The sequence below is a fragment of the Aspergillus terreus genome, genomic scaffold, assembly GCF_000149615.1.
Source record: "Aspergillus terreus NIH2624 scaffold_2 genomic scaffold, whole genome shotgun sequence".
Classification (NCBI taxonomy): Eukaryota; Fungi; Ascomycota; class Eurotiomycetes; order Eurotiales; family Aspergillaceae; genus Aspergillus; species Aspergillus terreus.
Window position 1 is genome coordinate 1,235,555 of NT_165925.1, and position 22,400 is coordinate 1,257,954.

At 52.5% G+C, this 22,400-nt stretch overlaps 9 protein-coding genes across 9 annotated transcripts; 6 read left to right on the forward strand and 3 right to left on the reverse strand.

Moving 5' to 3' along the window:
- Nucleotides 1-788: 788 nt before the first annotated feature.
- ATEG_01433 (uncharacterized protein) lies at nt 789-1,291 on the forward strand (the record flags this gene model as incomplete). The annotated part of the gene is made up of 3 exons (XM_001208798.1): nt 789-822; nt 898-1,003; nt 1,102-1,291. 3 exons carry the CDS (start codon nt 789-791, stop codon nt 1,289-1,291), a joined length of 330 nt encoding a protein of 109 aa, XP_001208798.1.
- A 520-nt stretch (nt 1,292-1,811) lies between these two features.
- ATEG_01434 (uncharacterized protein) lies at nt 1,812-3,281 on the reverse strand (the record flags this gene model as incomplete). Its single annotated transcript, XM_001208799.1, has 4 exons — nt 1,812-1,858; nt 1,910-2,374; nt 2,431-2,521; nt 2,580-3,281. 4 exons carry the CDS (start codon nt 3,279-3,281, stop codon nt 1,812-1,814), a joined length of 1,305 nt encoding a protein of 434 aa, XP_001208799.1.
- A 908-nt stretch (nt 3,282-4,189) lies between these two features.
- On the reverse strand, nt 4,190-6,616 carry ATEG_01435 (putative C6 finger domain protein; the record flags this gene model as incomplete). The annotated part of the gene is made up of 2 exons (XM_001208800.1): nt 4,190-5,387; nt 5,433-6,616. 2 exons carry the CDS (start codon nt 6,614-6,616, stop codon nt 4,190-4,192), a joined length of 2,382 nt encoding a protein of 793 aa, XP_001208800.1.
- Nucleotides 6,617-7,932: 1,316 nt separating this feature from the next.
- ATEG_01436 (rRNA processing protein RRP8) lies at nt 7,933-9,582 on the forward strand (the record flags this gene model as incomplete). The annotated part of the gene is made up of 2 exons (XM_001208801.1): nt 7,933-9,473; nt 9,531-9,582. 2 exons carry the CDS (start codon nt 7,933-7,935, stop codon nt 9,580-9,582), a joined length of 1,593 nt encoding a protein of 530 aa, XP_001208801.1.
- A 149-nt stretch (nt 9,583-9,731) lies between these two features.
- Nucleotides 9,732-10,813, reverse strand: pup2 (proteasome core particle subunit alpha 5; the record flags this gene model as incomplete). The annotated part of the gene is made up of 5 exons (XM_001208802.1): nt 9,732-10,011; nt 10,107-10,446; nt 10,561-10,643; nt 10,717-10,729; nt 10,789-10,813. The coding sequence occupies 5 exons, from the start codon at nt 10,811-10,813 to the stop codon at nt 9,732-9,734; spliced, it is 741 nt and encodes a 246-aa protein (XP_001208802.1).
- A 576-nt stretch (nt 10,814-11,389) lies between these two features.
- On the forward strand, nt 11,390-14,109 carry ATEG_01438 (gamma-tubulin-complex subunit SPC97; the record flags this gene model as incomplete). The annotated part of the gene is made up of 4 exons (XM_001208803.1): nt 11,390-11,645; nt 11,705-13,692; nt 13,748-13,965; nt 14,028-14,109. 4 exons carry the CDS (start codon nt 11,390-11,392, stop codon nt 14,107-14,109), a joined length of 2,544 nt encoding a protein of 847 aa, XP_001208803.1.
- A 528-nt stretch (nt 14,110-14,637) lies between these two features.
- On the forward strand, nt 14,638-15,560 carry ATEG_01439 (uncharacterized protein; the record flags this gene model as incomplete). The annotated part of the gene is made up of 3 exons (XM_001208804.1): nt 14,638-14,973; nt 15,062-15,272; nt 15,349-15,560. The coding sequence occupies 3 exons, from the start codon at nt 14,638-14,640 to the stop codon at nt 15,558-15,560; spliced, it is 759 nt and encodes a 252-aa protein (XP_001208804.1).
- A 2,080-nt stretch (nt 15,561-17,640) lies between these two features.
- On the forward strand, nt 17,641-18,684 carry ATEG_01440 (uncharacterized protein; the record flags this gene model as incomplete). Its single annotated transcript, XM_001208805.1, has 5 exons — nt 17,641-17,812; nt 17,951-18,051; nt 18,108-18,269; nt 18,328-18,393; nt 18,550-18,684. 5 exons carry the CDS (start codon nt 17,641-17,643, stop codon nt 18,682-18,684), a joined length of 636 nt encoding a protein of 211 aa, XP_001208805.1.
- Nucleotides 18,685-20,972: 2,288 nt separating this feature from the next.
- Nucleotides 20,973-22,187, forward strand: ATEG_01441 (90S preribosome/SSU processome component KRR1; the record flags this gene model as incomplete). The annotated part of the gene is made up of 3 exons (XM_001208806.1): nt 20,973-21,032; nt 21,098-21,370; nt 21,438-22,187. The coding sequence occupies 3 exons, from the start codon at nt 20,973-20,975 to the stop codon at nt 22,185-22,187; spliced, it is 1,083 nt and encodes a 360-aa protein (XP_001208806.1).
- Between the last annotated feature and the right edge of the window lie 213 nt (nt 22,188-22,400).

Genomic DNA, 22,400 nt, shown 5'->3' on the forward strand with positions numbered 1-22,400 from the left:
CCCCCCCCCCCCCCCCCCCTCTTTTAAATCCCTAAGCCTTGGAGCTTCCTGGACGACCAACCCAAAGAGGGCTATTTCTCATACCCCAACCTTCTCAAGGTCCCCGGCTGAAAACTGTCTCGCTCTATGCCAATATCAGGCTCCAGATTTCAATGTTATCGAGGAGTTCGACTGGAAGAGTCATAAGCTTGATTTTATCATGGATTATTGCGTAAAAAACTGCCTCTTTGGTAGTCCGACGAACAGAGCAGTATATAATGACTGTGGGGATATGTTGAGGGTAGGGAGCTCCACGGTGGTGTGGCTACTATGGCGTCGTTAGGTATTGTCACTAGGTACTAACTACCGTTATTAACTAGGTATATTAACTAGGGAAGTCTTGTATCAAGCTGGGCGGATCATCATTCCCTACCTAGGTATCTTGCAGTGATGTAGCATCCGAGATCAGGGTACAAAAGCAAGCTTCCACCACCATGATAGAAGTACCTCTTCTTCAATGGACCTGTATCTCTCTCGAAGAGTCTCAGACTTTCTTTGACGGGCACCGTCAGTGGGATTTGTTCTGATGCCCGGAAATAAAGCAGGTTGGGTTGGTGCCATTTCGGAGGACAATACGATCTGGCCAGCGGTTGCGCCTGAGATCGGTTCCTCAGAATCATTCGATGATCTGAGGTAAAATGCAGATTTGCTTTTGCGAGCATCTGAGGGTCGGATCAAAACCGTGATTCTGGCCAAGCTTGATCAGCTGAGGGAAAATGAAACGCGCGTTCAGGTCGGGTTGTGTCGAGATGCATTTATTCGACCCCGAATCTGGCGAAGGACGTAAGTGTGGCCGAAGGATGGTAAGTCAACTCATTGTTGTACGGTAATAAATGTCGATGTCTCATTACGATTCAGACTCTTTATCCACATCCCAGGAATCACGCCCATCAGCGCATTTAGACTTGAATGGGAAGACATTCTCTGAGATCAGTTGGACCTCCACATCTCACAGTCAGAAACTGTGAGTGAAACAAGAAGGATCGCAGAGTATTCGATAAAGGAGTAAAGAAGACTTCCATTCCCTTCTTGCATCGTACAGCTCTTGCATGAACTCGGCAGCAAGTGTCATCTTGAGCGGCTGACGATCACGATGGGTCATCCAGACAAGATGAAAGACAACATGTTCACTGGGAACAAACTCATCAGCGTGGCAAAGAATCTTGCAATATCTCCCGATGAACAGTTACAAGCTGTCACCCTGTATTCAACAAACGGGAATCCAGTTCAGAATCCAGTTCTACATGCTTGAGTGTACATCCGCACTGTTCTCGACTCATGAGCAGCTGTATAGCTGTACACAATCGACCCTTGGCCTTTGGACAACGATCGACGGGTCAAACAAATGAAAGGTTGTATTGTTACACTACACATAGCACTAGGTGCTTTGGCACTTTTTGGTAGTGCAATGGTCCTTTTGGTTAATACAGATTCTGTAGCATGGGACTGTAGCCGGAAGTGTCTAGCACTTCAGGTATTACTTTTATGAACAGTCAACGACTTTGTAAGATAAGAAACTCCTTCTTCAGAGGACACATCATTACAAAGCTAGTGCTACGGGTAGAACAATGTCTTGCAGCGAGGGTATCCACGACACTTCCATAAGTACTATCATTCATATCATCATCTCATAGCCAGAGGCTGCTAAAACTAGATCAAGCAATGGAAATAAACAAGATAAAGCACCCGAAAATCCATCCAACGTTCTGAGTCTCATCAGAAAGAACAAGCGTATCCATATAATACAGAAACGTCACTTCTGTCACCACCGTTCAAGTCAACGTAGCCATCATAGCACGAAGGATGCGAGCATTCGGGCCTATCACACAGTTAGCATCCATCATTCATGTGAAGCGCTTATCTCGCCTACCTCTGCGATCTGTCTTCACCTCAAGCACTTCCTCCACATCACCGTCGCCGTGGATGATCTCGGTGTCCCGAATATAGTCCCCGCTTCGACGATGCTCCAGCGGCATATATTCCTCGAGATCTTCCTCGCTGTCTCGAGGACGCACCACGACAGCAAGGGGCCCGGCGCTAATCTTGTCGGACTCGTCACGGTCAAAGCGCGTAACCATACGGACGGGCGACGACCGACGACGGGGCCGGCCATGCACCGACACCGACCGAGTCCGCGACACCGTCCGCTTGATGCGCTTCTCCTCCAGGTCGTAATCGTAATGTCTCGCGCGCGACGAGTGCCGCGACGGCGACGCCTCGACGATAAGCATGTTGTGGCTGGATCGGGGGGTGTAGGGCTCTAAAGCGACTCGTTCCACGGTTCGCTCGCGCGGCACCGCCCGCACCGGGGAATGCGAGCTTTCTATAACCAGTGCTGGAGAGGGTCAGCTCCCATCGTCTCTCACAGTGTCCGGGCACGTGGCCACCTACTTTCGGAGCGGCGTCTGATCTCGCGACTGCGACTGATCACCTCATCAATCTGCTCTTTCGACAGCGCCAGCTGGATAATGACCATGTCACCCTGCGCCGGTCAGTCAGCACCTGCAATTCTATCTGCCCGCTACCAGCAAGCTACGTACCTCTTCCTCGAAGGGATACCCAAATTCGCGAATCGCATGCGTGTGGACGAGCTTGCGCGGCATCCTGGTCTTCCCCTTCCGGGGGTACGGCTTCTCGATCTCGACTTCCTCGACAATGCGCTCGCGGACATGACTGGGACGGCGGGGCCGGGCGCGCGGGACCTGAGCGCGCTCGCGGAAATGGCGAAACTCCTCATCGCCGTAGATATCCGGATCTGCGATGCGGATGTCCTCGTAGAAGTCGGACTCGCGCGAGCGGCGGAAGGAACGTCGCCGTCGCGGAGGCGGGCTGACCGGGCGCCGGGGCACGTGGTCACGATAGTAGTACTCATCGAGCTTGCGCGAGGGAATGCGATCAAAGGTGTCTAGCGACGACTGGCGGCGGAGGAGGCGAGGGCGGGGAGGCGGTGGGGGGCTGTCGGCGCGCGGCCGGTGGACGAGCGGTCCGGATGGGTGAATGAGATGGTCATCTTCGTACTCCCTGTCCAGCCGGCGGGCAGGAGGACCGTAGCGCTCGGTCTCGTGCAGGCGGAATTCGAAGCGGTCGTCGTCCACCCGACGGGGTCGGTCGAGAACGGGAGGGCCACGAGAGTGTAGACGGTCGCGACGCTCACGAGAGAAACGGTCAGCGTCCCAGCGGTCGGGTTCGGAGTCGAGAGCTCCAGTCGAGCGACGGTAATCGTAATCGTCGTATCGAGGCATGTGGAGTGGTGTCATGGGCGGATGACGAGGGGAAGAATGTCAACAGAGAGACAGAGAGAGAGAGGGCGGATGAGGGAACCGTGGGTGACAATGACGGCTGACTCGACGGGCCGCACGAGGAGAGCGGGGCAGATCGAGATTCAACCTCGAGCGTACCTTGGTTGAGATGGGTCTATAGAAATAGTAGATGGTCGGGGAGGATCAGGAGAAGAATGCTTGATATTGAAGAAATGTCAAAATGTCAACTGCGAGCTGCCAAAAAGACGTTTGCTTACCTACTACATCGGCCAGTCACGATGACGTCCGTTCGTGGAGATCAGCGCCGTGCCCTATCATGCCCGTTACTATCTATACTCTTTCGGCCGGCGACTCGCCACGCCGCCGTCGTCATCACCATCCGCCTCCTGCGCCTGTCATGTCCAACCGTTTACCTCCCTGTCACATAAGGCGGCAAATGGCTTCATGCCAGTTGGGATCGGCATGCCCGAAGCAGGGGAGTCCACTAATCTGTGCCTACGCGCTGTAGGTAATACAATAAGGCGTCTACTGGATGACAAGACATACTAAAGCCATAGTGCCATGTATGGTAAATTGAATTTGACCAAGTGGTGCCAACGGGCGATTTCCACTACTACTCTATCATCATGCATCCACGCCGCCTGCAAGGGGACGGCGTATTTCTGGTGCCATGTGTTCAGGCCGGCTCGTACCCTGCTGCGGATCGTCCGTCATCGACCACGGAATCCTACCGTAGAGGGTAATCATTCTACCGTTATATCCTCCGACATCACACATGCCTGCAGTGTGGACGTCGAAAGAGCAGACTGGTCAAGTGATCCCCTCCAGCAGACATCACCATCCTTTCTTAGGGTTGCCAATCGGGGACAACTTCCTGACCGAGGCCCGACCTACAGACGGTCCTCTAATTCCAAACTGAGGAGCTCCTCTTCTAATCCAAGGATTCCCTTCGCATATGTACGATATGGCTTTTGGACAGTTACAAATCGCCTTTCAGTGACTGCATCTGCCGCTCCACGCGTGGCTCCTGTCGGCGCAACGGGTCGCTGATGAGCCCCGTCACCAGGCGGCTCATACGGGGGACCTCGTCCTTGGTCTGCTGCAGTCCTCCAGGCCCTTTCGAGACCGTCTGCGATGGCATCAGCTGACCGCCACCCAGTCAGGCGCCTAATTTCACGCAGCCTCGTGGCGATCCAGCACCGCTGGGCCCGATCTGTATACTGGATGGCGGCAAAAAAGATGGGGACCGTGATCTCGATCAAACATGAGCCCAGCGTAGGGCTGAGATTTCCGGTCTCGATGTTGAAACTCTGCGGGTAATAGATCCCCGCGGCGATCTTTCCCACCAGCTGGGTGAACTCGCCGGTTGTAGGGGCCGCTACGCCCGCAGCTACCATCATCGCTGGAGGCATGCACGGGTGTAGCCGGTGTAACAAGATACGACCCAAATAGTAGAAGCCCCAGATTACCGCAATTGTCTGCGTGCGATACTGGAGGGCTGGTCCGAATGGTGTTGCTATGGGAGGTGCACTGTCCGCCGGGAGCGGCAAGAAGTGAGGCCCGAGAGCGCGAGCAAACATTTCAAACGTAGACAGAATGCTCTCCCACTCCTGCTCTGCGTGCTCGTATGTCATATTTTCCTCTTCCTCGTTCTTTTTCGGAGAATCCCTTCCGCTTTCTGTCTCTGCAAATGCAGGTGGAAGGGACCGGGGCCCAGTGGAAGGAACCATACCGTACATGGGTGGACTCTGCGATGATGGACTGGTGGATTTGGGGCCATAATTCCCTGACCCCGTTGTATTCTTCTGGGAGGAATTGCTTGGAAATGGTGGCTTTGGAGGCGGCGAGCTGCTACTTGGGCTCCGCGGTGCAAACCGGGCCATGAACTTGGAGAGCTCCGGGCCTGGTCGCCATTCCGAACCAGCGGCTTTGAAAGTTTTCAATTTCCGACGACGGTCACGGCACCCAAAGTCAGTTAGTCGACCCAACAGAAGCCACAGGTGGTCCGCAGAACCATATATTGCATCCAGCCGGCCCACTGCGGCCCGCGGAGGACATTGTCCGAATGAAGAAAACGCCATGCTAGAACTAAAGGTCAGCTTGTGGATTGGCACGAACTAAGATTCTACTGACAATAGAGGGTTTCCACCGATGATACTTTGGATGATATCCTGCTTGCAGCACCACCAATAAAGATCGCACTGAATCCTGAAGGATTCGATATCTTTTCGGGTGAGTTCTGGATTGAATGGACGCGAATAACCCTCATCCACACGTCCAAATTCGTCATAGTTGACTGCATGACCAAGTATGGATCCTATGAGGTTTTCGTCAATGCTGCTCTCTTGCTCAGAGAAAGGATCATCTTCAAGAAGAGCATTTCCGAAGAGAAAGTCTTTGCTGGTTGCCTTGGCCCATGTTCTGCGTCGGTGCTGTCGGAGATCTCGCGTAATAGTTGCAAAGTCGATCTCACGCAACAACTGTACAGCCCCCGCAACATGGCTGTTCCACTTTGTGTGATCCGCCGACATCACCTCGTAGTATGCCAATAAGAGCGCAGCGGCTAGGGTGCCCACCTGCTTTCGTCGCATTGGCAGGCCCACTGCCACGCCAACTCTCCTGAGAGCATAATGGTAGTGCTTGAGCGAGACTGTAGGAGGTGCTTCCTGTAGATATGCAATGTGTAGACTACTAAGCGCCAGGATAGCCTGCAGCAATGCCTGGTGCTCTAATGCCTTGAAAGGCAATGTATAAGTCCATAAGCCCTGTTGTGCGGTAGGAACAGGAGCACCAAACATCGTAGAAGGGTCAATTGGATGCCGCTCAAAGATGGATATGGAGGGGCCAGTGGAATGGATGAAGTGGAGGAAAATTCGAGCTGTTTTTGGGTTGTTCAGAGAGGACCCCGGTGTAGGTTGATAAGAAGCTAGCACATTGGGCTCATTCAAGTATGTTGTGAAAGAGCGTGGCGGTCCGTCATCTCTGTTCGCAGAAGCCATGATCAGGGATAGCTGGTTGAAGTTCTGCGTCACCACCTGGGCTTCCGGTTCGTCGTCTGACTCTACACCAAAGAAGTCGTCGTCTTCAGCATATGTGACTCCATGTGAAGCCGCTGGATATGACGGTTGTTCAGATGGATCTTGTTCTTGCAGCGACCCGCGCGACGCTGGTGTAAATTGTGAATATGCCTGGATTTGGCCGGGTGTAGTGCGGTTGGATTCATCCATGTGATAGGCTTGATGAACATTAAAGTTGGTGTTTGGAGGCTGCAGCCATCCCTGAGGCATGTCTGGATCTCCCATGGACGCACCAGGCATTGCGGTGGAAGGATGTCCCGAGTGATTACCATGAAGTAGAGGGCCTGGAGGACTAGACTTAACGCCCCCTGACAGAGTCGTTTGTCCCTCTGTTGGAAAAACAGTCGGCTGGGGAGCCAGTACTGGTGGTTGAGGCCCTGGTGGCCTGGGCTGGGAGAACGCAGGGGCGTGATATCCATGCGGCCCTGCCGCTGGGGTTGAATGATGCAATGCATGTCCACCGTGTGACGACCCCGAAATCCCCACAGGATCTTTGAAGATGAGGCGCTGGGCGTAGCCTTTGCATTCTCGTTTGGATTTGATACAGTTGTTGCATACGGGTTTCTCTTCTCCGCACTTGATGCGACGCTGTCGGCATGCTATTCATTCCAGTCAATGGGGCTACTCTCTCAGGGTTTCGAGATGAAATCCCAATGTAGAAGAGTCGATCACCTACTTAGACACCCTGTTTTGGTACGTCTTTTGGGGATCTTTTGTTGTGAGGCATTGTTCTTCTCTGTTGTTTCCGTGCCGCTTTCCTGGGTCATCGTGGGAAGATCAGGATCCGCAATACCACCGATGGAATGCGGCCCGGATGGGTTGATGTCGTCCATGAGTGCAGAGAGTCCGTTCCATAGTCGAGAGAAGGGGAAGGAGACGGATGGCTGACAAGCACGCACAAGAGGAAAAGGGTGAGGGAGAGAGGAAAGGAGGGAGAGAAGATGTCTGACAGTCGGAGTGAGATCCCCTCATTATTGGTCAGAGTCCCTCGGCCAAAGTTTCTTGCTGATCCCCGCCAGTTGGTCTATTCGGAGCTTTCAATCATCATGGGGATAGCATCTTGACCTTTTGTTTGAGGATCATCTCATTTCTATTGCGTGTGGTTATAAGCTTTTTTTCAGCCAATCTTCTCATGCCCCTTAACAGGTGTTGGGGGATGAACCGGTGGGAGTCTTTCAGTTCGGAAAATCCGCATCAAAACAGAATTGGTCCCCTGTCTTTAACGTATGTAGTCTATGAGCAGTAGAATACATACCACAAACTCCTCCTTGGTATCAGACATGATGATCCCTCTGTTGGAAAGTGATGTAGGACATCCAGCGCACGATGTACATAGATGGCTTCGATACGAGCTGACCGCCTTCATTTCTCCGGCAAAAACCCGTCGATCCCGCCTTTTATTGCCAGAAAATTTCTGGATGCCGCCAATTTCACCACCACTGCAGTCTCGCTTGCAGAAGATCGCAGACGGCAATTCTCCTGTCGTGGGCTCAGAACAGACAGACTTCGAACTACTTCATATTGTCAGGCATATTATTGTCTGACATCCTCCCACCATGTTCGCCGTTCCGGGTTGGTCCGTGTCGAGCTCTGCGCTCAAACAGCAGACTCAGCAGGCTGCGCAGTCGCAAAACCAGGGCCAGCAGGCCAATTCTACCTCCAAGCCCAACGATAGATCCAAAAAGCGCAAGCGTGATGATCGTGTCACCAAATCGAATGTCGATGAGATGTATCGGCGCCACATTGAGGGACATAAGGGTCCCGCGCCGAAAGGTCAGAAGCAGGGCCCTGCGAAAGCCGACAAGAAACGCAAGCAGGAGCAGAAGTCGCAAGGCCAGAACACTCAGATTCCTCCGAAGCAACAGGACAACAGCAATACCCCCCAGAAGAATAAAGACGCTGAGGATCAGTCCAATGATCTAGACAGTGCAGAGAAGCCGAGCAAAAAGCAAAAGAAGAACAAGAACAAGAAGCAGCAAAAACAGGAGCAACCGTCGGAGGAATCTCCCAAAGAATCCCCTGCCTCAACGGCCGCCGATTCCTTACCTGCAGCCCCACCGAAGACGCAGGCAATTCTCACCCCTCTTCAGCAGGCCATGCGGCAGAAACTGATCTCCTCCCGTTTCCGCCATCTGAATGAGACCCTTTACACCACTCCCTCCGAGAAGGCTCTCGAGCTATTCACCGCCAACCCTGAGTTGTTTGATGAATACCATGCGGGATTTTCACGCCAGGTGAAGGAATCATGGCCGTCCAACCCGGTTGATGGATATATCGCTACCATTCGTGCTCGTGGGAAGGTGATGGTGAAGAAGGGATCTAAGCCGGATAGGAGCCGAACTCAGCCCCTTCCACGGAGACCTAACGGGACCTGCACGATCGCTGACTTGGGCTGCGGAGATGCGCAACTTGCCCGTGCACTGCTCCCTTCCGCACAAAAGTTGAACGCGAAGTTTCTCAGCTACGATCTGCATGCCCCGAAGGACTCGCCTATCACCAAGGCAGATATCTCCAACCTCCCTGCGGATGATGGCTCTGTGGATGTGGCCATTTTCTGTTTGAGTCTGATGGGCACTAACTGGGTGTCTTTTGTGGAGGAAGCCTGGCGGGTCCTTCGCAGCGATGGAAAGGGCGAATGCTGGGTGAGCGAGGTCAAGAGCCGCTTTGGCAAGGTCGCGCGCAAGAAAGCCCAAATTGGCGCTCGGAAACCTCTTACCAAAGCCGAGAAGAAGAAGCTGAAGAAAAAGCAAGCCGGGGAGGACGACGCTGGCTCTGATTTGGATGACGACGAGGTTTATGCTGAAGATGCTCGCCCATCCAACGATGACGAGACGGACATCTCGGCCTTTGTCGAGGTGTTCCGCACCCGCGGCTTTGCCCTCAAACCTGAATCGGTGGATAAGTCGAATAAAATGTTTGTCAAGATGGAGTTTGTGAAGCAGGGCGGCGCTCCGCAAAAGGGCAAATATGCCTCCGTCGTGCCTGCGGGTGCCGGTCCTGGTAAGAAGCGGTTCATCGAGAAGCCTGTGGATCCCAACAACACCATGACTCCGGAGGAAGAAGCGGCTGTTCTTAAGCCCTGTGTCTATAAAATTCGGTAAAGCGGCGGATTCATACATATATAGTGATATAACCTGTATATACATAGAGGTAGTTTAGTCATGTTCACTGTATTGCATATCATCGGGCAACAGTTCTACCAGTAACGCGTCCAATTACACTTGCAAGACGCCAGATCATTAGACAGATGGCCATGTTCTTTTCTATTACATCAAGATAAATCTTGGTCCTTAACAGGACACCTAAGCGTTTCTGACATCATTTATAGGCCATCACCACCTTCTCAATGTATTCTTCATTGGTTGCCGCCGAGCGTAGCGACAGCCCGACCCATCTCTTCGTCGTTGTAGATACGGAATCCCTTCTCCTTTGTCACGCTGGCAAGCTGCACATTCTTCGCATCGAGCTTCTCCTCCATGACCTGCTTCAGGGTCTTCAACACGAGCGTCTCTGCCTCGGCCAGCGTAAGAGAGCGATGGTATTCGTTCTGCAGTTCCGCTTGTGCACCCTCGCTTCCGGATCCGATCGCCTTTGCGTCGTATCTGTAAAACGTACCGGACGGCTCAGCATGATATCTAGATGGGCCGAGAGTTAGCTTAATCCCTACAGACCGTCCCTCTTTTTTTATATGAAAGAGGAAAGCAGTAGCAATATTCCATGGGGAACGCACAGCTGAGGACCATCCTCATCGTAACCCGCAATTAACAAAGCCACACCAAAAGGTCTGCTCATTACACTCTCTTCATCATCACCCGTCTCTCCGAACCGCAACGCCAGATCACAAATGGCCTGGGTGCAGCTCTCGACGCGCAGGGGCTCGGCGTAGTGGAAGGCATGGTTCTGGCATTCGACGCGGGCATGTTCGACCAGATTCCGGGCGTCTGCCTGCAGACCGGACATGGCGCAACCGATATGCTGGTCAATTTCGACAATCTTTTCGACGGAGGAAGCCTCGAGAAGGGTCGATGTGACACGCTTCTCGACGCCTAGGATGACACCTTCCGATGTTGCTACCTAACCACGGTGTTAGATATGGCCGTAAGACTTGCTCGAGCGAGGCACGCCATCAATGCGATAATTTTTGTCGTGGAGACTCAGGGTTTCGACGCCACAGGGGGGGAAACATACACCGATCGCTGTGGAACCGAGTTTGATGGCTTCAAGCGAGTATTCGACCTGGAATAAGCGCCCCTCGGGAGAGAAGGTGCTGACGGGGTGACATCGTCAGAATCTAGACTATATGGGCGAAATCGCCGGGGAAAGAGTGTTCATGTTCGTACTTAATACCACGGTCTGTGGAGAATACTGGTTAGATGGGCCGCAGCGGAGAGGAACGTTGTGACGCAGCTTACCATATTCCGAACGCGCGATGAACATATTGGATTATCTGGAGAGAACAATGACGATGGAAAGGAAAGGAAGAGTGTGGTTACGCTTGGGGGAAAGAATCCGGCAGGGAAAAGAACAGGATAAGGGGTGCAAGATTGGGGATGAGAGAGCTGGAGATGGAAAGATGGTAGCTCGGATGAAGCTCCAGGAAGTCAAGGTAGTCTACGCAACACCGCTGAGTGCCTGGCGGAGCGACCGTGCGGGCCTCAGGCAGTGATCAGGCATCAACGAACGGGCTGCTGACTGTACCGCGTAATCTCCGGGACGTGACTGCTACTACCGATATACTCGCCCAACGATAGCTATTATTGTTGTTTTTCTGCCCTGTCGGCGCACCCATCCTCGCGCGCCATTTCCTACTCTTCACACATAATCCCCGTCGTGCTCCTTCCTGCCCCAGTCTATGCTGCATGACCGCCCCAATCGTACTGCGGGATCATGTCCGTCAATGACCGGCGCGCAAGCTATATGAACGCTCCACGACCCCGCGTTGCGTCGAATCGCGTCGGTGATGCTGAGAGGGCGAATTCACGCAGCGGCGCATCTCCGTTACAATCGGAAAATATGGACCATCGCGCAAATCCATCAGCTCATAAGAGCAAAACACCCCGAGAACAACAAAATATTACGACCGAGAAGCGGACTGAACGGATGGTAATCCACTCGAGAGACAAAACCCATGTACGAGCGCGAAATCCTGTCAAAGAATCGTCCAGTGCAGGGAATCGAGGCGAATGGGAGAGATCCAAGTCAAAAAGAGCCAGTCAGGTGGACGGCGCCAGTCCCAACTTGCGCAAAAAAGAAAAGGAATCATCGGAGGGTTAGTCGCGTACCAGTCCTACGATTCATCTCCAGATACTGACTGTGATTCTCCTCCAGTGACCTGGAACCCACATGCGTCCTTAATCCCGCATTCCACCGCGCCCTTGGCTACTCGAGTTTCGGTCCCCCCTTTAGCTTCGGCTCTGCCTCAATCGCTACAGCCAACACCCCTCCGTGAACTGCTGGCCGACGCGCAAGAAAAGGTACTACTGGAGGATTTATTGTTTGTGTTTATGGGGTTTGAGGGCCAGTATATTCACTATCATGGTTCTTATGACCCAGCCGTGGAAAAAGACCGGTTAACTGGGCCGGTCTTCCATGTGCCGTCAGGGTTAGATCCCACTCTCAGGGATCTCACTACTTCCATGTTGAAGATGGCTACGCATTACAGCGCGTTGGAGGCTTTCGTGGAGATCCAGAGTCGCGCGGAGTACGGCGCTGTCAACCATGCTCTATGTGCCACGATCAGGAAACTACTGAAAGATTACTTGATTCTTATTGCGCAGCTCGAGAATCAACTCTTACATAACCCAGCGTTCACCCTGCATCTTCTTCATCTCCACACGATGCCAACCGCCCAATGTTTGAGTCAGCTATACTCTTTGGGTCAAGAACTGCTTCGGCGAAATGGCCTACTAGATCAGGATCTTGACGAGTCGATTGATGACTTTGACGACGTTGATAATATCCTGGAGCAACTCAAAGAAGGAGGAGATCTTGTACCGGGTGCCATGTCGAGCAAGAAAATTTGCAAGGGAGGCAATGTCCTCCGACTTCTGACTGAGCGACTCGCCACATATTCTGGAGATCCCACCACCAAAACTCTCCTGGAAAAGCTGCTCCGGGAAGCTAGTCGGCCATATATGGCCATGCTAAACGAGTGGCTGCACCACGGAGGGATCAAGGACCCCCATGCCGAATTCCTTGTTAAAGAGCAGAAATGGATTAAACGAGAGAAGCTCGAGGAAGACTATACAGATGAATATTGGGAGAAGCGATATACGATCCGAGAGAACGAAGTCCCTCCACAACTGGACAGCGTGAGAGATAAAGTTCTCCTGGCAGGAAAGTATCTCAATGTCGTGCGAGAGTGCGGTGGTGTCGATGTGAGCAAAGCTGTCAAGGACGTGCCGAAAACGCTCGACGACCCGCGGTTTTTGGAGAACGTCAATGCAGCTTACACATACGCCAACGCATCCCTACTAAATCTTCTCCTAACAAAGAACTCGCTCACCACTCGTTTTCGGTCGCTGAAACACTATTTCTTCCTCGATCGTTCCGATTTCTTCTCGTACTTCCTTGAACTGGGAGCGTCGGAACTCCGCAAACCAGCCAAGAGTGTGAATGAAAACAAGCTCCAATCTCTCCTAGATCTCGTTCTGCGTCAACCCGGTAGTATTGCAGCGCAGGATCCCTTCAAAGAAGATGTTAAAGTTCGGATGAACAAAATCGGCTTAACAAAATGGTTGATGCAGGTTGTGAGTGTGTCAGGGATCGACCAGGACAATCCCGAAGCAGCTTTCGAGAAATATCAGGCCCCTCCAACCCAAGGTGGAGACGATGAGAGGGATATTGCTGGGTTCGATGCTCTGGAGCTCGATTACTCGGTACCCTTCCCCCTGTCTCTCGTTATCAGTCGAAAGACCGTTCTCCGCTATCAACTCATCTTCCGTCATCTTCTGTCGCTTCGTCATTTGGAAAACCTGTTATCTACAGCCTGGCTAGACCAGAACAAAGTGCTTGGCTGGCGACATAAATCATCAGACCGAAGGTTGGAAATGTGGAAACGGCGCGCATGGAGTCTTCGCTCAAAGATGCTCGTGTTCGTCCAGCAGCTTCTCTACTTCTGTACTGCGGAGGTGATAGAGCCGAACTGGCAGAACCTGATGGACCGAGTTAACGGGACGGACGCAGACGGGTCTGAAGTGACCGTGAACGGCACCAAACAGGTGAACCGGACAGTCGATGAACTAATGCAGGACCACGTCGACTTCTTGGACACCTGCCTGAAGGAGTGCATGCTCACCCAGGCTAAGCTTTTGAAGGTGAGCGCGCAATTCAGCTGCATGACAGGATCACCCTTTCTCTAATAGAGTCTAGATCCATTCAAAACTGATGACCTGCTGCACGATGTTCGCATCTTGGACTGCCTCGTCGCTGGCACGGGCTTTGGCATCGGCGGACCCGGATCTCACAGGAAACAAAGCCGCCAGTACCGACGGAAGGGGTTACGACCCGACGCGCATTGGGAAACTGGAGGACACGCTGAAGCGATACGAGGATCATTTCAGCCGTCACCTCCGAATCCTGATGGACAGGTAGGCATTCTTGTCTCTTTCATTTGTAGAAGATCGTTCAGCACTAATATGTACTATCACAGCCTGAATTATTTCGCGGCCACTGAAAGCGTTGTCCTTCTCAAACTGGCGCACGCCCTGAGCGCCATAAGCAAGGAAGACTGAGGGTTCAGGTTACGGACATGACTGTGTCATGGTTAGGTCCAGGCCGCCCAAATCGCGCCTTTAGTGCCATTGCTAAGACGCGCCTCAAAGGTCAACCTGTGAGACGACATCCCGACCTTTGGCAAAATAAGGTACACAATGGCGGTTGATCTCGAACAAGTGGCTGGTCCAACATCTTAATCCCTAAACTTAGCATTGGGATGTCAATTCGGAGTATAAGGAACTGGGTGGGTTCTCTGCTATAGACAACGAAATACCCGGGCGTGGAGTAGGGAAATTGGGGGTTATGATATTAAGGCCAGGAGTGCATTGCTTAGTCTCAATCAATCCATCTGTCCATCTGTATCTGGAGGGTTGTCGTCGGTCTCTGGAGTGTCAGCATTGTACACCCAGCCGTTGGAACGGAAGTAAGCAGCCGAGGGGTGGTGAGATCCTCCCCCCTCCTCCCCCCTTCCTGGATTATAAAGAGGCCCAATACTCCCTAAAACCCGTCTTCACGTCCTCAGCAACATATCCACACTCACCAAGATGAATAAAGAAATTGCTCTCGCGGTGATCGTCGGCACCGTGCTCGCCATCACTCTTCCCCGCGCCTACAATGACTATCGCACGTTTCTTTCTTACGGCCCGGGCGGCCCGCCATACAATCCACTCGGCTGGGTAGCAAGCAGGCTCATCCTGCAACCCTTTGCGAAGGAAGTCTTTTCAACGACCGTGTACGAACGTAAGATCCTCGCTGGAGAGACGGCGAGCTTCTTATCCGATGACGCTGTCGCCGCGAGGAAACGGGATCGACCGGTCATCGGCCCGCACGTTGTACCCAATCGACAGCTGACCGACTGGGCTGGGGATGACATTAAAGAGGTTTTTACCACCAGCCTGTCTTTGTTGCCCATCTTGATCTCTTCGCCAGGGCTTGGATAGAACAAGTCATGCTAAAGTAGAGGACTAGAAATTGATCCAACGATTCAACGACCTCGCGGCCCGAAACCCTCACCTAGTCGAGCTCAAGAAGTCAAACCTGGAAATGCATGATGAGGCGATTTTTCTCGCTGATGGGCTGGAGAATGCTGCACCGGTAGCTGCTCAGGTGCAGGGCGAGACTGCGCACATCCATCGCATGAAAGATTCGTCGTTACATGTGATTTTATCTCCCGCAGACTGTAGGTCGTCTCTTTTGTGCCCTATGTACTAGCAAAAAATTACATCCAGATGTATGTACTTACTGACCGACATCAGGTAAAAAGCTCTTCGAGGCTGGCTGGGCCCAGCGTAACGGTTTATCGGGCGCTCATGTCCCGGGTATATTGACGGCCGGAAAGCCTCTCTCTCTGCCCGCAGAATATGTCTTGATCTACGCTCCTCGCACCAACGAGGAAGTGGACTTTGTCATTGAAATTGTCGCCGCGAGTGTGAAGTATATGGCGGGGGTGGAAAAGATCGTCGAGTGAGTGCAGCGTCCGAGTCGAGCTTTGCTCGCCCGATGGTCCGATTTAGGTGTCGTGAGGACTGTATTTTTAGTAACCGAAGGCCGTGATCTTGGTGGATTGTGCAAAATCTCATCTCATTGTCCTGAAGAAAGCTGGTGGGTTCAGTCCCCCAGCCACGTTGGCACTAGCGGGTCGAACCGCCGTAGTTATCGTCTGCCTCCCGAAACCGAACCATGGTCCTGGGTTCGCTGCCAATCTGTATTTGTTGGCCCTGTGTCCCATCGTCTATCAGACGAACCCGACAACCGGGATGTTTGTCGACTCGGACACATCCGACCGTCTTGACATGCATGAGTCCCCTGTCTGCATGCATCGGAGACGTTGACGGACACAGCCCGCAACGTCCCGCGCTCCTTCGGAGGACAGACGCAATGGGTAATGGGCCCCCCACCAAGCCAGGTAGTACTGCCAATGACAGTCAATGCTCAGCAATGTTTCTCTCGATGATGGCAAGAGCCCAGTGTTTTGTCAAGGCATCCGCCTGTCGTAGTCTTCTTCGCCTCTGGAATGGCCGGGAAACTCGACCTGCGGGCATTCTACGTGAAGCTCCTCATACTCCAGGCATACACCAAGGGATGGTGTGGGTTTTCCCAAGACAGTGTCTTCCACGATCGTTCAGGCCTCGTCTTCCAGGCAGCCTCTCGGCAATCGCCAACCTGGGGGAGTTATCATTGGTCACTTGGCAAAAGTAATAGCATACTGGACGCCTTGCTATCCTCCTTTTGGCCGTGGCCCATCCGAGGTGCGTCTGGTGGCATCCTCTTCAGCATCTAAAACAATGAGTAGCGCCCTGAAGAAGCGGTGAAGATAAGCGGGGGCGGGTAAGAACGTTGCAAATAATGGCGAGCCGTCTGCAACAAAATGGATCAGCTAGCCTTCAGGAACGATTGCTGTTATATTAGTCCTCGTTGATCGCCAACCAAAGCTGGCCGTGCTGAAGAACATCCTGATCCACCGAATAATACGTCCCCCACTCCGTGAAGGCCACTTCGCCCATACCAGCATCGGAGATTTATGACAGCCACCGGCTCCCCATACTCAGCTCATCATATAACTAAGGGGCTGGCCAGGCACTTCGACAGCGGAATCAATGGTGCGACGGCGCTACCATTGAGCAAGGACCAAATAGACCCCAATACTTCTGCGGAGGAGCAGTTCATGCAAGCTTGATATTCACCAATTGCTTCATTAAGCATAGTGTCGATGTCCGTAGGGCCTTTCTCTCGGATTTTGTTTCCTGTGACTGGGCCCATACGGCGGAAACGCTCGTCATACCCGCCACTGCGCCTCGAATCAGGCCAAGCTGAAATTTGCTATTTCCGGAATACTGTCTTCCACAGCCATGTGCTGTTCGAACAAAGTACGCCATCTCTTTTTTACATGGCCCCTGAAACCACGGTAAAGTCTTGTAAAGCAAGGCCGTGACATCATCGGGTAACGGAGAGTGTTCGTGCCAACCTGGAGGGAGTAGAGGCCTTAATAATCCAAGGTAATAGGGTATGAGGGTCAGCAGGGATGGCAAAAGCCCCAATCTTTAGATCCACAAAAAAAGGATGACCATTGCTACTCGCCCAGACGGAACGGCGTTCGAAGAAGACACCGAACGTCGTGTGACAACACCCTTCCTCAGGAGCGATTTATCTGCTGGAATCTTCTCCCGGGAAGAATGATCGCTCGGCCTTTTCTGTGCTTAATTGTGTCGGCATCGCGGGGCTCTCCGGAGGGACTAGCCCCTCCTTTTCCTCCCAATTCGCTGGAAATGTAATCAATAGGCCTGAAGGGTTGGGGCGTACTCGTACATGGCCGTTGGAGTCGGTGCGATCCCTGCACCGAAGCAGCAAGGACGCATGGAAGTCATAACGCGAGTAGCATAGTCCACAACGGTCTCCGTTGAGGAATGTGTCAAGGGCAGAGATTCTGCCAGTAATGGTCTGCCTGTCCTTGAAGCCGAACCAAACTCTGGTACTGGGCTGACCGGATTTAACTATCCGTACGTTTTAGTACGATAACTGAGTCCCGCATAGCCCTACTCCGATCTTTCATGCCCTGGAATATACTCCTTTGGCGTGCGTCCGATGATCGTTTTGTGGCCGACAAAATTCTGATGCCGCCTTGGTCGACCCAACACAGAATTTGTCCACCATCTCATGTCAAATCGCATAACAGAGAGGTCATTCAGGGAAACTCGGCGACCACCGACTCGTTGTCCGAAAGTACGGAATTCTGGAACCTGGCTCATCAAATCCCACAGAGGCTGGCGCTAAAATGACGTACCGAACCCAACACCCTCTCGGCAGAACGACGAAGACTAACCGCTGTTTGTTGATGAAGAAGTCCTGATTCGCAGACAGAAGAGCTGGACGAGAAATATCTCAGCATCATCAACATCCGGGGACGTGGCTACCAAAAGTTTTCCATTGATCACCGTATTTCCTTCGAGCCGGTGGATGAGGTAAGAGCGAACACGCTTGCATGCCAAACATGGTGCTGATCCCCTCATCTGTTTAGGAAGAAGCAGAACGTCTCGAGTCCCAACACCAAGTTCTCAACAGGGTCTTTGACAACCGGCTTATCTTTCCGCCTGTTCCTCGTCTCCGAAGAATCCTCGACTGTGGTTATGGCGCCGGATCGTGGGCCGTGGACGTTGCGGAGCGACACCCAGACTGCGAGGTCGGTAGCAACAATGTCCCCGTCGTAGTTGTCCCGGCTAACCCTTTTGATGAACAAGGTCATCGGAGTTGATATATCACCGCACATGAACCCAGACGATACCCCCGAGAATTTGTGGCTGCAGGTGCGTAAAAAAGAGGGTATCCAGAGACCCCGTGTCGATACTATTCAAATCCATGGGCCCAGAGCCTTCCATCGGAGGGTATTCAAGGCGTCTAACGATACCTCTCGCATTATGTGTTCGTTTGGGTGCAAAGGGTGCTAACGCAAGTTCACTCAGGTTGACGATCTGAACCACCCCTTCACCTTCCCTTCGAATCATTTCGATCTCGTTCACTCCAGACTGGTCGCAACTGGTATTAATCGAGCTCGATGGCCGGGTTATATTCGGGATATCCAAAGGTCTGGCATTTGAAGAAGCATTTGACGGGATGTGAAGAATCCCAGCATGAACTCCTGACTAACCCTGGAATGCACAGAGTTCTGAGGCCCGGGGGTTGGGTACAGTTGGTCGAAATATACTTCAATGTCCAATCCGATAATGGTTCCATCACAGAAAGGCATGCACTGAGGCAATGGAGCACTCAGTATCTAGGTTGCCTTGGAGAAGCGAAAGACCTTCGTGTGGGGACCAGATTAAGAAATCTGCTTATTGCAGGAGGATTGACGGAGGTCGATGCGAGAATGATACCTCTTCCTTTGTCCGCATGGTCCAGTGGTAAGGCTATGATCGACCATCTTATGCCGATGAAGTCCTTATGCCTCTCCAGACCCGCGAATGCGAGAGATCGGTACAATGAATCGCGACAATATTCAAAGCCTCCTTCGATCCATGGCGCTTTACCCATTTACTCAACGTCTCCATATGGCAGCCGACCAGTTCGAGAGCCTGGTAGCACGTGCGCGGCAAGAGGCTGATACACCCAATCTGAAAGCATATTTCCCCTTGTGAGTATAGACACCCCATGACGCGTTCAACAGCGAGCTGATGTCTTAGATACGTTTGCATTGGACGAAAGGCAGGGTGACTACCTGCGGGAGGCAGGCAACGAGGATCGGTCAGTATGCGGTTCCTAGCTGGAAACGAGGTTTTGCACTGGATCGTTCACGGGGCACATCGAGAGTCCTGTCATCTTCGTCTCTCCATATGGAATAGGTATCGTGTCGTTGTGCTTCAAGAGCTTAGAATGAACTAAACACTTCACAGCTTCAGACGGATCTTTCTGTGTCCTTCACTGTAATCTAATAGGTGAGTCGTGACATACATCAAGATAATGGTCAAGCCATCAGCGATACTAACCTGAAAGATAACATTACAGGTACAGGCTCTTGTTGAGAAGTGGCGGGAGGTCGAAACACCGCGGAGTGAGGGTAGTCGGCCCAGTGCTCGGATATGCTCGAGACGAGATAAACAACCCAAGGCGGCAAACGAAGGCCTGCGGCCCATGACGGCAAAATCCACAACGGTAATCCAAACGCGAGAGCGTCAAGACGGATAGACCATGGTGTTCCTCAGAGAGAACAGGGTGATGGCCCTCACGGGGTAAGGAGAAGAGGAGACAAAGGAAAGGGAGAAAGAAGGCGGGATGACGACGGAAAGGACCCATGGCAGATATGATGATGACTGTCGCTCGGACACGGGTACCGAAAACCTTCCTTTCTTCGTCGACACGACCACCAGACCCCGTTTACCTGATCGAAACCGTGCATTTCTCTACTAGCTCGCATCTTGTGGTCTTCTGGGTTTGCCATTCGCCCTGGGAACCCTGATCCTTTTGGCGTTGGCGCGCCTGAGTCGTCCGATTCCGCCTTTCTCAGGAAGCGACTGTCCGTCCCGGCAGAGTGGTTCATCCTGCGCCAAGGTCAACACTAGTCTGCGGGTTCTACCAGGAATCACAGGCTGCGGCATGGCCAGGAGCATCCCCCCTAAGACTGACTAGTTCCCCTTTGACGGGTTTCAAGGGGAGGAAGCACCGCTAATACCGGTATGCTCCTCGAAATGCCCCTATCCCTCCCTATCTGGGAGCTATTAATCCTCACCTGGAGATCACAACGCTACGGGCTACAGAGCACGGAACATTCAAGACATGAGTCTGGTGGGTCTATGCACAACGCCGGTCTTTGCTGGTGCGGCACCGGGGGGTCATAGCAATCATCGTTTCAAGGCTATTGTCGCTCCATTATGGCCTTGCTAGAAATCTAGCCAGATATCGGTTCTTTTCCGGACATTCCTCGGCCGGACCATCCGACGTTGAAGCTACCTACAGCCTACCGACTAGACGACAATGCAGTCACTTGGACAGACAATAGATTTCCCTCGTAGAAGGTGAAAATATGAGCCGTCTCCTCGTACAGCCTAGAGTAGTAGGGGGGAGGCCTGGGACATCTTACCACCAAATCAGACGGTATATAACTATCAGGCCTTCATATTAGAGAGATAAGAAGGACGATGCCTGATCTAATACACAGATCACGACAATAATCTCCATACAGATGACGCACGTCGTTCTCGATCGGGCGCTTGGGCGCTTACCGCGTGAGCCGGGTTTTGGTGCCTGAATGCTGCCTGAATATACAGGCATAAATAGCCTTCCCAATCTAGTAAGGACCCGCCTGCTCTCCAAAAAAAAGTCATTTGGAATTTCTCCAGTCAACCCATCAATCGTTTCCTCCCCTCACGCACCATTCTCAACCCGCTCCAAGATGCCGTCCACATACAAAAGAGACAAGCCGTGGGATACCCCCGATATTGACAAATGGAAGGTCCGTCCACCGAACCCTCTTTCCATCGGTTTTACCTGGTTTTCTTTTTATTAACCTGCGAGCAGGTCGAACCATTCAAACCCGAGGATAACGCCGCCGGCAGCTTCGCAGAGGAATCATCCTTCGCCACGCTCTTCCCCAAATACCGTGAAGTCTACCTGAAGGAAGCATGGCCCGTCATCACGCGCGCCCTCGAGAAGTTCGGTATCGCCTGTACTCTCGATTTGGTCGAGGGTAGTATGACGGTGAAGACCACTCGGAAAACGTTCGACCCGGCCGCGATTCTCAAAGCCCGTGATTTGATCAAGTTGCTATCGAGAAGTGTTCCTGTGCAGCAGGTGAGTGGCTTGTCCATATCCTCAGCCATCCCACGTTGAATAAGCACGCTAACGTCTTCCGCTCTAGGCCCTCAAAATCCTCGAAGACGACGTCGCATGCGACATCATCAAGATCCGCAACCAAGTCCGGAACAAGGAGCGCTTCGTGAAGCGTCGCCAGCGCATCCTCGGCCCCTCCGGATCCACCTTGAAAGCCCTCGAGCTATTGACCGGCACCTACATCCTCGTCCAAGGAAACACCGTCGCCGCGATGGGCCCGTACAAAGGATTGAAGGAGGTGCGTCGGGTGGTGAACGACTGCATGGCCAACATCCATCCGATCTACCACATCAAGGAACTCATGATCAAGCGCGAGCTGGCCAAGGACCCCACCCTCGCCAACGAATCGTGGGACCGCTTCCTGCCCAACTTCAAGAAACGCACCCTGTCCAAGCGTCGCACGCCCTTCAAGGTCACCGACAAGTCCAAGAAGGTCTACACGCCTTTCCCTCCTGCCCCCGAGAAGAGCAAGGTCGACCTGCAGATCGAGTCCGGCGAGTACTTCCTGTCCAAGGAGGCCAAGGAGCGCGCGCGCAAAGAAGAGGTCATGGAGAAGCAGCGTCAAAAGCGCGAGGAGAAGATGCAGGAGCGCGCCAAGTCGTTTGTTCCTCCGGAAGAACTGGAGGCGGCCAAGGAAAAGAAGGAGAAAAAGGACAAGAAAAAGAAGCGCAAGCGCGACTCCGAGGGAGAACCCGACGTCGACAGCTCCGAGAAGAAAGAGAAGAAGAAGAAAAAGAAGAGCAAGTCCAAGGAGAGTGTGTCCGAAGACGAATCGTAGAGTGCATCACTCTATCTCTTCTCGATTATTGTTCTTTTGTGGGTTCTTTCTTTCAGGTTTTGTTTCTTTACTCTTCGTGTTCAAATTACCCGATATACGGCGCTTAGGCATAGCATGGATTGGAGTTCTACCCCTTTATATTTACACGAAATTACCCAAAATCTTTGTTTTGATTGGAGATGATCATTTGTCTTCTAATTTTCGATGTGAAAT